The 14,415-nt window shown below is 50.0% G+C and overlaps 1 protein-coding gene across 1 annotated transcript in view; it reads left to right on the top strand.

Moving 5' to 3' along the window:
* Window positions 1–1,983: 1,983 nt before the first annotated feature.
* The window catches only part of ASAP2 (ArfGAP with SH3 domain, ankyrin repeat and PH domain 2), a 505,514-nt gene continuing 493,082 nt past the window's right edge, over window positions 1,984–14,415 (top strand). The window contains exon 1 of the mRNA XM_080999021.1: window positions 1,984–2,295. Within this exon, the coding sequence (XP_080855147.1) occupies window positions 2,230–2,295 (66 nt within the window). The 5' untranslated portion in view covers window positions 1,984–2,229. The remainder of the gene's footprint in view (window positions 2,296–14,415) is intronic.

Below are 14,415 nucleotides of genomic sequence, written 5' to 3' on the forward strand. Positions count from 1 at the left end.
GGAAGGGATGTGCGAATCTTGTCACTTTGGTTTTTCTTTCAAATCTTAAGTTCGGTTTTTACACTTCCACATCAATTTGCAGCTTTTTTTTTTTTTTAAAGACAGTCCACATAAAAATCCATCAGCATGATAGCATGACTTTATGATAGCATGATAGCATGACTTTATGATAGCATAAAAAATAAATAAATGCATATACGCTCGGGTGAAATGTGTGTAAAAAATGCAAATATTTGGAGAAAATATTTCTCCTAATATGCACAAATACAATTTTGCCTAAGAACCATGTTTTTGCAATTTTTCTCCAAATATTTGCATTTTTTACACACATTTCACCCGAGCGTATATGCATTTATTTATTTTTTACATATTACTTGTCTGGAGATCTGCATTGCAGAATTCAGAGAAGTGCAAATTCTGAATGTCTATTTTGGTTTATGTCTTGTTTCAAAAAAGAGGAAATAAGGCAAGTTTGCCTTGGAATGCAAACTGAATCCAATTTCTTCCCCATCCCTGCTCTCTGGTGATATGGGCCCAGTCACTATCTCTTCCCTTTACCCACCTTGTCAGGGTTGTGGTGAGAATAAAAGGGGGGCATGTACCTTGAGATCCTCAAAGCAAAGGCTGGATATAGCTGAATAAATAGCGAGAATTGGGATGAGTTTTTCTAGGGCTCTGTTAATAACTCAAGAAACATGATGATGATTGTCAGAGCTGCTTCCAGATCCTAGCTCACAGAGGATCACGCTAGCCAGCGATCATTAAATAAAAGTCTTTATTGAGTTACAGTTTCCATTCTCAAGCTGCTGCGTGCAACCCTACGTCTAATGGTTAGATCGGCGAAGCCCCATCTGAGTCTCCGCCCCTTGTACACCAACTTAATATCCTAGCCTTGCTCCACCTTTTCCGCCTGACTGTTCTTCTCTGGGTCCCTCTGCCCCCCGGGGTCTCTTCCTTCCGGGATTCCTCTGACGCTGACGCTGACCCCCCTGACTCTTCTCCCTCCTTTCGGCGGGCTTTAGGACCTGGCTCCCTTTCCGGGCTGCCTATTGCGCCACCTTCCTGTGCATTTGAACTTGTCGCGCGCGCCCAACCTTCCACCTTCCGTCTGACCGTTTCTTCGCTCCCCGATGGAGGTGTGGCCACTCCTGACTCGTGCCCTCCCCCCTGTTGTGAGCTGCCAGCGCTTGATCCCTGGCGCCCTTCCTCTTCCCTGCTCTCTGGCGGTGACGCTGGTCCCGATTTCCAACTGCTCCCCTCTGAGTCCCCTCTGGCTCTATCTTCCTGGGGTGTCCCCCTAGGCTCCCCCCTTGCCCTGGCCACTGGTGCTCCTTTCTGTGAATCTTCTGATTCACTGGAAAGACTCGGAGATCTCGGGTCGTCGTCATCACTCATCTTTTCTTCTGCCTCCTCCCCCTCGCTCTCTGTTTCCTCCCTTGCCCTTGCCTCTGCTCCTGAACCCCTGACATCCATCCCCCCCTCGAAGCCCCCTCTTCCCCCCTCCCCTCCTTCCGGTGCGGGATCTGGGTGCAGCTGTGTCAGGGGGACGAATGTCGGATACAGTTCGCTTCCCGTGGCGGGCCGCCATCCGAAGTCTTCCGGTTCTTCCTCCCTGCTCTCGTTGACGACGGTCACTTCCGCTTCCATCTCTGTGCCGCCGTGCTCGAAACCCGGGTCGTCCCCGAAAACGTCCATGTCCGTCTCTCCCTCGTTGCCTTCTGGAGACGTTGCTCGTCCTGGACCCTCCAGCCACCTTCTGCGGAACTGCTCCTCTGGTCGATCATCCCACCAATACGAGGGTTCTGAAGCAGATCCCGAGGGTGACCCCTCTGGGGAACGGGCGTCTCGTGTCGGTTCCTCGTCCGAGTCGAACCCCCGGAACGTGCTGGCTGAAAGCGTGGGCGTGAAAAGCCAGTCGTCGAAAAAGTCTGCTGGCATTGGCCTGTGTGGGAAGAGGGCATGAAACTCTTCTTTGAGCAGAGGTTCGTCCAAAGCGTAGCCCGGCACCCAGCTGTTGGCACTGGCCGGGGTGCCCTCCTTGGCGAGAAAGTATTCTACCCCCTCTTCCCCCCATCTGGAGTCCAAAATCTCCGTGACTTCGTTGATGCGCTCCTCCTGTGCCACTCCCCCTTGCCCGGTTCTCTCTCGGAGCGGACCCGGTGCCGTTCCTGGTTCCTGAAACCTGTGAGGTGCCTTGTAGGGAGTGAGCACCGATCTGTGGAACACCGGATGCATTCTGGAACCCTCCGGAAGAGCCAGCCTGAAAGCCACCGGGTTGACCTGTTCTTCAACTTGGTAGGGCCCCAGTTGTTTATGCCCTAGTTTCTTCTTCGCCAACGACCTGGCCGGCACTGCGTGGGCTGCTAACCAGACCCAGTCTCCCACATGGATCTCTTCGCCAACCCTTCTGTGTTTGTCCGCTTGTACCTTGTATGCGTGTTTAGCCAGCTCCAGGTGCCGCCGCAGCTGATCGTGGACCTCCTGCAACTCCGACGCGAACGCATCTGCTGTCTGCGGCTCCCCCTCCCCCATTCTTTCCAGTCCCGGGAAGGTTCTGGGGTGCCTCCCGTTGTTGGCGAAGAACGGCGTGACCCCCGTGGACACGTGCTTCGTGTTGTTGTAGGCGAACTCGGCGAGAGGCAGGTAATCCACCCACGTCGCAGGCTGTTGATTCGCATAACATCTCAGGTACTGCTGCATGATGGCATTGACCCGCTCCGCTTGCCCGTTGGTCTGCGGGTGTCTAGCCGACGCCAGGTTGATCTTGACGTTCAGGAAGCCCATCAGCCTCTGCCAGAAGTTCGAGATGAACTGTCGCCCTCGGTCGGACAGAATAGACCGCGGCAGACCGTGAACCTTGAACACGTGGTCTATGAACAGTTTGGCGGTTTGTTCCGCCGTGGCCACCTTCGCACACGGAATGAAATGTGCCATCTTGGAGAACAAGTCCACCACCACCAGCACAGCCGTCTTGCCCCTCGAGCTGGGCAGATCCGTGACAAAGTCCAGGGCCACTCTCTCCCATGGTTCGAACGGAGTTTGCAGCGGTTCCAGCAGTCCGGCCGGCGGTCTGTGCACTGGTTTGGCCCTCTGGCAGGTGTCACACCTCGCCACGTAGTCCGCGACTTCCCCTCTCATTCCGGGCCACCAGAAGTCTCTGGCTACTAATTCCACCGTCTTCTCCTTGCCAAAGTGCCCGGCAGTGGGCGCGTCGTGCAGCTGCCGCAGTACCTTGGCGCGAAGTTCGTCTCCCGGCACGTAGATGGCCCCTTTACGGATGAGCAAACCATCTCGCAGCTGGAACTCGTCGGTCGCTGCCGTGCCCCTGTGCACCTCTGCCATCTTTGCTTGCGCGAAGGAGTCATCCTGCAACGCTCGTCGCACCGCATCCAGGTCAACTGTTGCCGCCGCGCACGCCCACACTGTCGGTGCGAAGATGTGCATGGCGGCCGCTGGCGTTGCCTCCTCCAGATACTGTGGCTTACGGGAGAGAGCATCCGCCATGATGTTGGTGTCCCCCGGGACATATTCTATTCGGAAGTCGAAATTCGCAAAGAACTCAGCCCAACGTATCTGCCTCTGGTTCAGGAACCGTGCCGTGCGCCAGTGCTCTAGATTCTTGTGGTCCGTGCAGACCTGCACCGTGTGCTTGGCGCCGATCAGGAAGTGCCTCCACGCTTTGAACGCTGCATGAATGGCCAGCAACTCCCTGTCCCAGATGGTGTAGTTCTGTTCGGACTTGCTGAGCTTCCTTGAGTAAAACGCTCCCGGCCTCCAAACCCCCTGCGGGTCTTTCTGCAGCAGGACTGCTCCCACGGCTCTGTCTGAAGCGTCTGTCTCCACCCTCATCGGCCTGCTGGGGTTGACATGAAGCAGCTGCTCTTCCGACGCGAAGAGACGCTTGAGTGCCTGAAAGGACTGCTCCGCCTGCTCTGTCCAGATGAACTTCTTTTTCTTGGAGCTGAGCGTGTCCGTGATGGCCGCTGTCTGCATCGCAAAGCCTTTGATAAACTTGCGATAGAAGTTCGCGAAGCCGACAAACCGTTGGACCTCCTTCCGGTTGCGTGGGCTTTTCCAATCCAACACTGCTCGGACCTTGGCGCTGTCCATGGCGAGCCCTTTATCAGACAACTTGTAGCCCAGGAAATCCACCTCCGTCACGTCGAATTGGCACTTCTCCAGCTTGGCGTAAAGCCTATGTTGCTGTAGCCTGCTCAGCACTTCCTTGACGTGTCTGTCATGCTCCTGCTGCGATTCCGAAAAGATCAGGATGTCATCCAAGAAACAGACGCACGTCTTGTAGAGGAGCCCCGCCAACACGTGATGCATGAAAGCTTGAAAAACGTGGGAGCCATTTTGCAATCCAAAAGGCATAACTCTATATTCGTAGGTGCCCAGGGGCGTGAACATGGCTGTCTTCCACTCATCTCCCTCCCGCATGCGAATGAGGTTGTATGCCCCTCGCAGGTCCAACTTGGTGAACACTCTGCCCTTCCGTACCTTTGCGAGGAGGTCGTCGATTCGGGGCATGGGGAAGTCCGATGGCTTGGTCACACTGTTCAAGATGCGAAAGTCCACTACAAGTCTTTTTTGGGGCGTGTCCCTCTTCTTAACAAAGAATACCGGACTGCCCCCCGCTGCCTTGGACTCTCGGATGAAACCGCGCTCCAAATTATGATCTATGAACTCTTTGAGTTCCTGCAGTTCGTCCTCAGACATGGAATACAGCTTCCCTTTGGGCAGCGCCGCCCCCGGCAGCAGGTCAATTTTGCAGTCATATGGTCTGTGGGGGGGTAGCCTGTCTGCCTCCTTCTCGCAGAAAACCTCCAAAAATTCTGCGTACTTGTGGGGAACCGCTTGCAGCGTGCCTAGCTGCAGCTGTGACTCCTCTTCCTCTCCTTCCTGCCTGGGCACGATGCAGTGTTCAGCGCAAAAGGAAGAGCCGAAGGTCAGCTGCCTCTGGTACCAAGCCAGCGTCGGGCTGTGCTTGTCCAGCCAACTCATGCCCAATACAATGGGCGTGTCCGATAGTTGAGTGACATTGAAGCTGATGATTTCCCTGTGATTCCCAAGTCGCATCACCATTGGTGGCGTCTGCTTCACCACTTGCCCCCCTAGCAGCTCCCTGCCATCCACCGTGACAACCTGCAGGGGCAGCGTGGCAGGCAGCAACTGTATAGCGTGCCGGTCGACAAAGTCCTGCCCTATAAAGTCCGCATTGCTTCCGGAGTCAATGGTGATTGGCACGTCCATGGTGATTCCATTGGGCAGCTGGAGCGACGCGGTGAGCCTCACTACCGGTTTGGGCGGGAGGGGGTCCATGGGCTGTAAAATCTCTGGGGACTGCTTCACTGACACGTCTGGCTGGGCCCCAGTGCCTCTTCCAACCAGACTCCGTCGTTTCCCTGCTGTGGTTGTCCTTGCTGCGTTGCTGCAGTTACCATTGCTGAGGCTGCAGTGTGCTTGTGGAGCCTCTGGGGACACTCTTTCGCCATATGCTGTGGATCATCGCAGATGTAACACTTCCTGTTCCCTCTAGGAGGCTTCGCTTTCACTGCTGCCGGTGCTAGGGCTCTGGCTGCTGACTGAGCCCTTGCACCTCCAACCTCCATAGGTTCCGCTCCTCCTCCTGGCGGAGGCGTGGATTGCGCACGCGCTGCTTCTCTGGGAAGGAAGGAGGAGCCCCTGGCTGGTTCGCGCCCTCCACGCCCTTCGCCACTGCTCCACGGACGTCCTTCCAGCCGCACCCCCACCGCCAGCGCCCTCTGAACGATCTCCTGCGTGGTCCGGGGTCTCTCCCCCCTCGCAATTTCATCTTTAACCGAGCCGTGCAATCCCTCCCAAAACAGGTCTCTTACAGGAGCCGAATCTCTGTCCCATTCCAGAGCACTGACCAAAGCGAAAAAGCGGGCATGGTACTGCCTTACGCTGGCCCTCCCTTGCTTCAGTCCATGTATCTGCTGCCGAGCAAGATCCACGTCAATGCTTGACAAAAAGCACCCATCCATCGCTTTAATAAAGGCATCCGCATTTTGGAACGCTGGATCATTATCTCTCCACAAATTGCGCAGCCATGCTTTAGCATCTCCATGCAAATGGGACATGATGAATCCCACCTTCTCTTGCTCATCTCTAAAGTCTTTGTTCAGCAGTTGCAGTGCACACATTACATCTGCTCTAAAGTTGGGGTACTGTTGCAAATTCCCATCGAAGTGAGAGACCAGACCGCCTGTTCGTCTCCCCAACCCAATCCCCTCCGGTTTGGGTGTCAGTTGCCCTTGCTTCGTAAGCACTTCCGACCTGACCTGGAGATCCCTGTAGGCGGCAGCTGCGTCCTCCTCTCTCTTCCTGGATGCAAGAGCCTCGGCATTCAGTCGTGTCACTGCTTCTCTGAGTTCCACTATCTGCTGTTCGGCCGTCATGTTGTCTGCCGTTCGTGAGCTCGCTAGTAGGCACCCGCTTTCTCTCCTCTCCGCGAGGCTGTAGATGCCCACAATTTAAGTGATGGGGCTTACTGTCAGAGCTGCTTCCAGATCCTAGCTCACAGAGGATCACGCTAGCCAGCGATCATTAAATAAAAGTCTTTATTGAGTTACAGTTTCCATTCTCAAGCTGCTGCGTGCAACCCTACGTCTAATGGTTAGATCGGCGAAGCCCCATCTGAGTCTCCGCCCCTTGTACACCAACTTAATATCCTAGCCTTGCTCCACCTTTTCCGCCTGACTGTTCTTCTCTGGGTCCCTCTGCCCCCCGGGGTCTCTTCCTTCCGGGATTCCTCTGACGCTGACGCTGACCCCCCTGACTCTTCTCCCTCCTTTCGGCGGGCTTTAGGACCTGGCTCCCTTTCCGGGCTGCCTATTGCGCCACCTTCCTGTGCATTTGAACTTGTCGCGCGCGCCCAACCTTCCACCTTCCGTCTGACCGTTTCTTCGCTCCCCGATGGAGGTGTGGCCACTCCTGACTCGTGCCCTCCCCCCTGTTGTGAGCTGCCAGCGCTTGATCCCTGGCGCCCTTCCTCTTCCCTGCTCTCTGGCGGTGACGCTGGTCCCGATTTCCAACTGCTCCCCTCTGAGTCCCCTCTGGCTCTATCTTCCTGGGGTGTCCCCCTAGGCTCCCCCCTTGCCCTGGCCACTGGTGCTCCTTTCTGTGAATCTTCTGATTCACTGGAAAGACTCGGAGATCTCGGGTCGTCGTCATCACTCATCTTTTCTTCTGCCTCCTCCCCCTCGCTCTCTGTTTCCTCCCTTGCCCTTGCCTCTGCTCCTGAACCCCTGACAATGATGATGATGATAAATTTGTATCCCATCCATCTGACTAGGTTGCCCCCGCCACTCTGGGTAGCTTCCAGCATATATAAAAACATAATACAGTGGTACCTCGGGTTAAGAACTTAATTCGTTCTGGAGGTCCATTCTTAACCTGAAACTGTTCTTAACCCGAGGTACCACTTTAGCTAATGGGGCCTCCCGCTGCCGCCGCACCCCCACCACCCAATTAATGTTCTCATCCTGAAGCAAAGTTCTTAACCTGAGGTACTCTTTCCGGGTTAGCGGAACCTGTAACCTGAATCATCTGTAACCTGAAGCGTCTGTAACCCAAGGTACCACTGTAACACATGAAACCTTAAAAGGCTTCCCTATACAGGACTGCCTTCAGATGTTTTCTGAAGGTTATAGAGTTGCTCATCTCCTTGACATCTGATGGGAGGGCGTTCCACAGGGCGGGTGCCACTACCGAGAAGGCCCTCTGCCTGGTTCCCTGTAGCTTCACTTCTCACAGTGAGGGAACTGCCAGAAGGCCCTGGTGCTGGATCTCAGTGTCCAGGCTGAATGACAGGGGTGGAGAATACAAGTGTATAGTACTGAGGCCCATGCATCAAGCAGCAGTCAAGAGCATCCAGATCTTATTAAAACGAAGAATGCCTACATCTGTTACTCAAGTTATTACAAAGCCACCAGTGTCATACTTAATAAATAACGAGGCAGGCTTTTTAAACAGAAACCTGATGTAAACTTAACACTCACCCAAAAAAAAATAATAAAAAATTGTAACGTTAAAAGCGAGCTGCCTATATAGAAGGACTCCGACGATTTTCCACGCAGAGGAGGAAAGTGGAGCAGCCTGTGCCAAAACTTGGCTCTTTTTGCCATAATCGCTGTGCTGGGATAGCTGTGCTTTAGTACTATTTGTGTAAAACAGCGTCCCAGCGAAATGTGGGCCAGGAGTGAAGGAGGGGGGAAAACGCAGAGAGAGAGAGAGCAGCCCAGACACTGCTGGTTTATTAAAGTGCCCTTCATTCACCTGCTCCATCCAAATCAAACAGCTCTGATTGGCGTTCCGTCTTGTAAAACGGGTATTGTGTGAGCAGTGGGCAGCTGGAGTCCTCTGAGAATCTTCACTTGTCAGAGATGAATCAATCATCTAGAAAGATGTCAGCATCTGCCCAAACCATTTTATATTAGAATAAATGGCAGATGGTGGTGTTTTTATATTTAATCAGTTCCACCAAATGCAGTTTCATCTCTTATAAAACTAAACCATCTGCAGCGTGTAGGTGTACAGATCTAGCTAAATGCCCGCTGCAGAACCCTCTTCTCTTAAAGGTAAATGGTACAAGTTAGTGGCAGCATTTTGGCACCATAAACTACAGGAGGAAGGGGAGGGGGGGGAGAGATTTGACTTTTGCTTTTTAAATATCAGTGTGTTCTTGCAAAGGCTTTCAGTGTAATCATGCCAATAATTTATGTGTAGTATCAAGGCCCGTGCTTAATTCATAATTTAGATGGCACATATCTGCGTCAGCCTGCCCTGGATTGCATGAAAAAAATCACCTCCCCCACTATGTATGTATGAACATATTTCTTTTTTTTTTTTTTGCAAAGGCCTTTGGCTATGTGCAATGAAGTTTATTTACTTCGCTCTGGGTGCAATATTTGTCCATCTGCAGGCCGGTGTGATGAATCTTTTACTTGGAAGGAAGTCCTGCCAAAGTGACAGGTTGCAATGCACACTTACCTGGGAGTGAGCTAGATTGACTAAAACAGGACTTACTTCTGAGTAAACATATATAAACTAGCACTTACCTTTAAAAGGTTGTACTGTTATTCCCTGATAAGCGAGCACAGAATGAATTTCGAAACTTTTTTTTTATCATTGCTTTAATCTATTGATTTTACTTAGCATTTTATTGATCAAATGTTGATAGTTTTATCATTTTTCGTCATGAGCATTTTTCCTCATTGTTTTCAGGGCAGGAAGATGCTCGAATCCTCTACTGCAGGCATGAGGAAACCTGTGGCTGCCAGCTCAACAACTTTGTCTGGATTTTCACTTTGGGGAATATGGCAGCCCTACCCAGACCACAGCTTTCATTAACCCTTCCCAGGGGTGCCAGCTTGAATAAACAAATTGGGGGGGCCTGGGTAAGCCCTGCCCTGCATAATTGATCACATGATGCGGTGCATGCACACCATTTGAATGGCAATGCCCATCAACTTGGGGGGCCCAGTCCCCTCAAATATTTTATTCAGGGAACCGAAGGGACCTTGGCCCCTAGGAGTTGGCCCCTATGTCCCTTCCCGTTGGCACGGCTGGCTGGGGCCAGGAAGTTGCCTTATACCAAGTGAGGCTGCTGGTCCATTTAATCCAGTATTGTCTACAGTCTCCCGGGTTCCAGGCAGGAGTCTATCCCGGCCCTACATGGAAACGCCAGGAATTGAACCTGAGACCTTCTGAATACAAGGCAAATGTGCTACCACTGAGCTACAACCCATCTGCAAAACCGATGGGAGTCTGGAGGACTACAGATCCCACCCCCCTGCTCTCACCATATAGTACAGTGGTACCTTGGGTTACAGATGCTTCAGGTTACAGACGCTTCAGGTTACAGACTCCGCTAACCCAGAAATAGTACCTCGGGTTAAGAACTTTGCTTCAGGATGAGAACAGAAATCGTGCTCCGGTGGTGCAGCGGCAGCAGGAGGCCCCATTAGCTAAAGTGGTGCTTCAGGTTAAGAACAGTTTCAGGTTAAGAATGGACCTCCAGAACGAATTAAGTACTTAACCCGAGGTACCACTGTATATGTTTAGCTGCAGAAAGGCATGGTTTCTACCACTCCCAGTTAATCTCTCTTTCTTCCTTTCTTTTTTTAGTCACGATTTCTGAGTAGAGCAGGTTGGGTACGTTGGCTGCATGGTATTTAACCAAGATGAAAAATAAAAATAGACACCCACAACTTTAACGTAGATTATCTTTTGAGCGCATACGTCTGAGTAGCACCATCTGGGTGGGGTTTGACCAACAGCAGGTTAGAGAGCTGATTTCAAATACAAGCAGATGGATTTCCCCTTACTTTTGGCTGTATGAAGCAAGTACACATCTTACCACCAACTGGACTATTTGTGAGCAAGTAGCATCGTGGAGAGATCATCTATTTCAATATATTGGACTGTGTTCCAGCGTATGCTTCGACTGCAGCATTTTTGATGCTTCTCAATTCTTGGCAATCAACTTTTTGAATTGGAGTGTTTAGTATGTTCCAAGTCCAGTATCTTAAAAGTGCCTACAACATGTCAGAGGACATTTACCCCTTCTCGTTGGTGAACTAAAGTATATGTGCAGTAACATTACTAAGTTGCTAAGAAAAGTCTGGATTTCTTTAAGGATGAACAAACAAACACAGAGAAAGAGACTTTTTTTGGAATACTATCTAAGACTGCAGTCATGTATCTAGAACTAAGCATCACTACTATTTTTGCCTGGGATTCAATCACATGGCGACAAATTCAGGTTGTACAATTATAGTGGATTTTGCAGTCCTATGCAAAAAGAAAAATCCTGCTTATCGGATCAAAAGATCAGGAAAGGGCCAGGAAAATGCCCTGGGAAGTAGGAATGTGGGTTACCATCTATTCAATTTGCATTTAAAGGCAGACATGCATAATTTGCATTTTCCAAAACAATATGTGGCAGGTCATACTCTGGACTTTGTTTTCTCAGCTGGGTGGGAACAACGTGATCTGAAAGTGGGGGGTCAGCCCCTTGTCATGGTCAGATCACTTTCTGCTAAGCTTTAGGCTTCCAGCACCTTTTCCCCTCAGTAGAGGCTGGGGACCTATGAGATCATCATCTGAGGCCCTTCTCCGTGTGCCTCATCCATGAGGGGTCCAGAAGGTGGCAACAGAAGAACGGGCCTTTTCTGTAGTGGTTCCCTCTTTGTGGAATGCTCTCCCCAGTGAAGTTCATCTGGTGCCTTCATTATACACCTTTAGGTGGCAAACGAAAACATTCCCCTTCAACCAGGCCTTTGGCTGATTAACATCCAATACCCTTTTAAAAGTGTTGTGGAATTATTGGTGTTATGTACTGAGTTGAATAGGATCCAAAATGCAGTGTCTGATTGGTCCTAGAACAATAGGATTCAGAATGCAGCAGTCTGATTGGTCCTAGAACAATAGGATTCAGAATGCAGCAGTCTGATTGGTCCACAGGAGCCACCCAATCCAGCTCCAGGTGGAAGTGAATCCGCAACCTGAGTGGCCTACAGGAGAATCCCGGAATTAGCCAATCACATGGGGCCCATTGTGTAAATAATGTATATAAAGCAGACATTCTGGGGGAACTTCCATTCCTCCTCACCACTATGAGCTGAATAAAGAGCATGAAATCCACTCTCGACTCTGAGTATATTTTAATTGGTTTGCTTTGTTCTTATTTTTTATTATGCATTTTGTGTTTCTAAGGTCGTATTTTTATGTTGTGAACCACCCTGAGATTTATGGGTGAAGGGCGTACACAAATTTCATAAATCAATAAAATACAATAAAATAAATAAAAAGCCAGGATCTTCAGAAACGGCAAGTTTTACTCTCAGCTACATATAATTGTGTATCTTAACAGCCTAATGCATATAAACAACACTTCCGATTGCCAAATACATTTCGACCATACGGATGTAATTTACCTATCAATATGTGCCACTGAGGAAGACCGTATGGTCAAAATGTATTTGGCAACTGAAAGTGTTACTTGCATTAGGATGTTAAGTGGCACTCTCTTCTGTCATTAAAAAGACCCCTAAGGATCGGTATTGGGGTCTGTGCTCTTGAGCTTGTTCATAAATGATCTGGAGTTGGGGTAGACAGCGAGGTTGCCAGGTTTGCTTGTTCGAGGTGGTTAGAACAAAAAGGGATTGTGAAGAGCTCTTAAAGGACCTCGCCAAACTGAGAGAACGAGCAGAACAGTGGCAAATGCAATTCAATGTAAACAAGTGTAAAGTGATGTTGGGGCAACAACAACAAAAATCTTAATTTCACATGTACACTCAACTGGCGTTGACTGATCATGAACAAGACCTTGGGGTCATAGCAAACAGCTTAATGGAGATGTCGACCCAGTGGGCGGCAGCTGTGAAAAAGATAAATCGCATGCTAGACATTATTAGGTCGGGAATTGAAAAACAAAACTGCCAATATCATAATGCCCTTATACAAATCTACGGAATACTGTGTACTGTTCTGGATGCCTTACCTCAAAACGGATATTGTAGAGCGGGAAAAGGGCAACCAAAAGGGATGGTGCGACAACCTGATGAAGAATGGTTGCAGCTCTTTGGACTTTTGAGTTTAGAGAAGAGGCAAATATGAGGTGACATGATAGAAACTTATAAAATTATGAATGGCTTGAAGAAAGCGAATAGAGGGAGGGAAATCTGCTCCTCTCCTAACAGGCAGGAGGTTCTTGTTATGCTAAAACATTTGTATTTCCTCATTCAGTTCAGAAGCTGTTTTACCTTACTGTTTTCTTTTTTATTGGTATATACTGTACACAAATACGTTGAGCAAAATTTACAGGGTAGGGTTGGTAGGTCTTAACTTTGTACATTTTGTTACTCAACCAATCTGTAGATCAAGCAACAGGTCAATAAGATCTGACTGCTCAAGACAGCAGTCCAATCAATGGAGTCTGGGATTAACCCAGAGCACTGAAATTAAATCCAGCTCCTGGAGCTATATCTGCACTGATCACCCACTGCCCTGGAAGATAGCCTTGTACGTATGTGAAGCCTGGGGCAGCCACCCTTGCTTTCTCCCAACACCACTCCAAATGGCCTGTCACCATAGGCCATGGGTAAGCAAACTAAGGCCCGGGAGCCGGAGCTGGTCCAATCGCCTTCTAAATCCGGCCTGCGAACGGTCCAAGAATCAGCGTGTTTTTACATGAGTAGAATGTGTCCTTTTATTTAAAATGCATCTCTGGGGCATTTGTGGGGCCTGCCTGGTGTTTTTTACATGAGTATAATGTGTGCTTTTATTTAAAATGCATCTCTGGGTTATTTGTGGGACATAGGAATTTGTTCAATTTTTTCCCCAAAAAATATAGTGCAACCTCCCGCAAGGGACAGTGGACTGGCCCCCTGCTGAAAAAGCTTGCTGATCCATAGGTGCTGGTTCCTGGGGGCCAAGGCACTTCGGGCCACCCAATGTTTTTTTTTAGGGGGCAAACCCCCTTAATGTTCAGAAGGCGTTCAGCTCCTCCCCCTGGGTCCTCACGACCTCGTGTGTGCAATGTCAGGACATTGTGTGACCTCAGGGTATTGCGTGACGTTGCACACGTAACACCAGGACGTCGGGCCCCCTCAGTCATCTGGAAAAGCTGGCACCTCTGCCTATCACCAACTCTCTTCGTCCCCAACCACTAGCAATGTACAAGGCAGCGGAAGGCTGGTGAGCTCTAGCCAACAGTGGCTCTTCAAGGTCTGAGCCAGAGAGCCCTTCTTAGCCTGTCAGCTAAGATCCTTTAAGTGGCGATGGAACTCTGCTTTGACCATGTTCTGTCTCTGTATCTTCCTCCAAACCTGATGGAGCTTTGATAGCCTGGTTTGTGCATCCACATCTATGGCATTTTCAGGACTCGAATAAAAAAGAATACTAATAATTGTGCAGAGACACCCTAAAAGAAATCACAACATCAACCAGCAGTATGTGGGGGTTTGAGTTTGGTTGGTGGTTGTTGTTTTTTTAGGAAATTCACAGCTTGCAACTTTTGGCTAAGCAGGCTCCTACCAGCACACCCTTTAACTGAGCCAACCAACCACACAGGAAGGCCACCTCTGCTGAGAATTCAGCGCATCTTTTATAGAAAATGACAATATGGCACGGGGATTATCTAGAGCTCTCCTGTTGTCCTAGTGAAACATGCAGTGGCCCTGTGATGCACGTCGAGGCAAAACTTTGTGAGTCGCCACCCCCCCCCCAAAAAAATTGATGCAAATAAATTGCAAAGCCTACTGACTCAGCTAGGTGGGCAAATCAAGATAACAGGGACAAAACCTTTGGTTCTGTGCTCTGAGCCAAAAAGAGACCAAGTGCATCATTGATTTGAGGAAGGAAAAGAGGGATCAGTGAGAAATGGGG

Source organism: Podarcis pityusensis, assembly GCF_964106645.2.
Source record: "Podarcis pityusensis genome assembly, chromosome: 3".
Lineage (NCBI taxonomy): Eukaryota > Metazoa > Chordata > Lepidosauria > Squamata > Lacertidae > Podarcis > Podarcis pityusensis.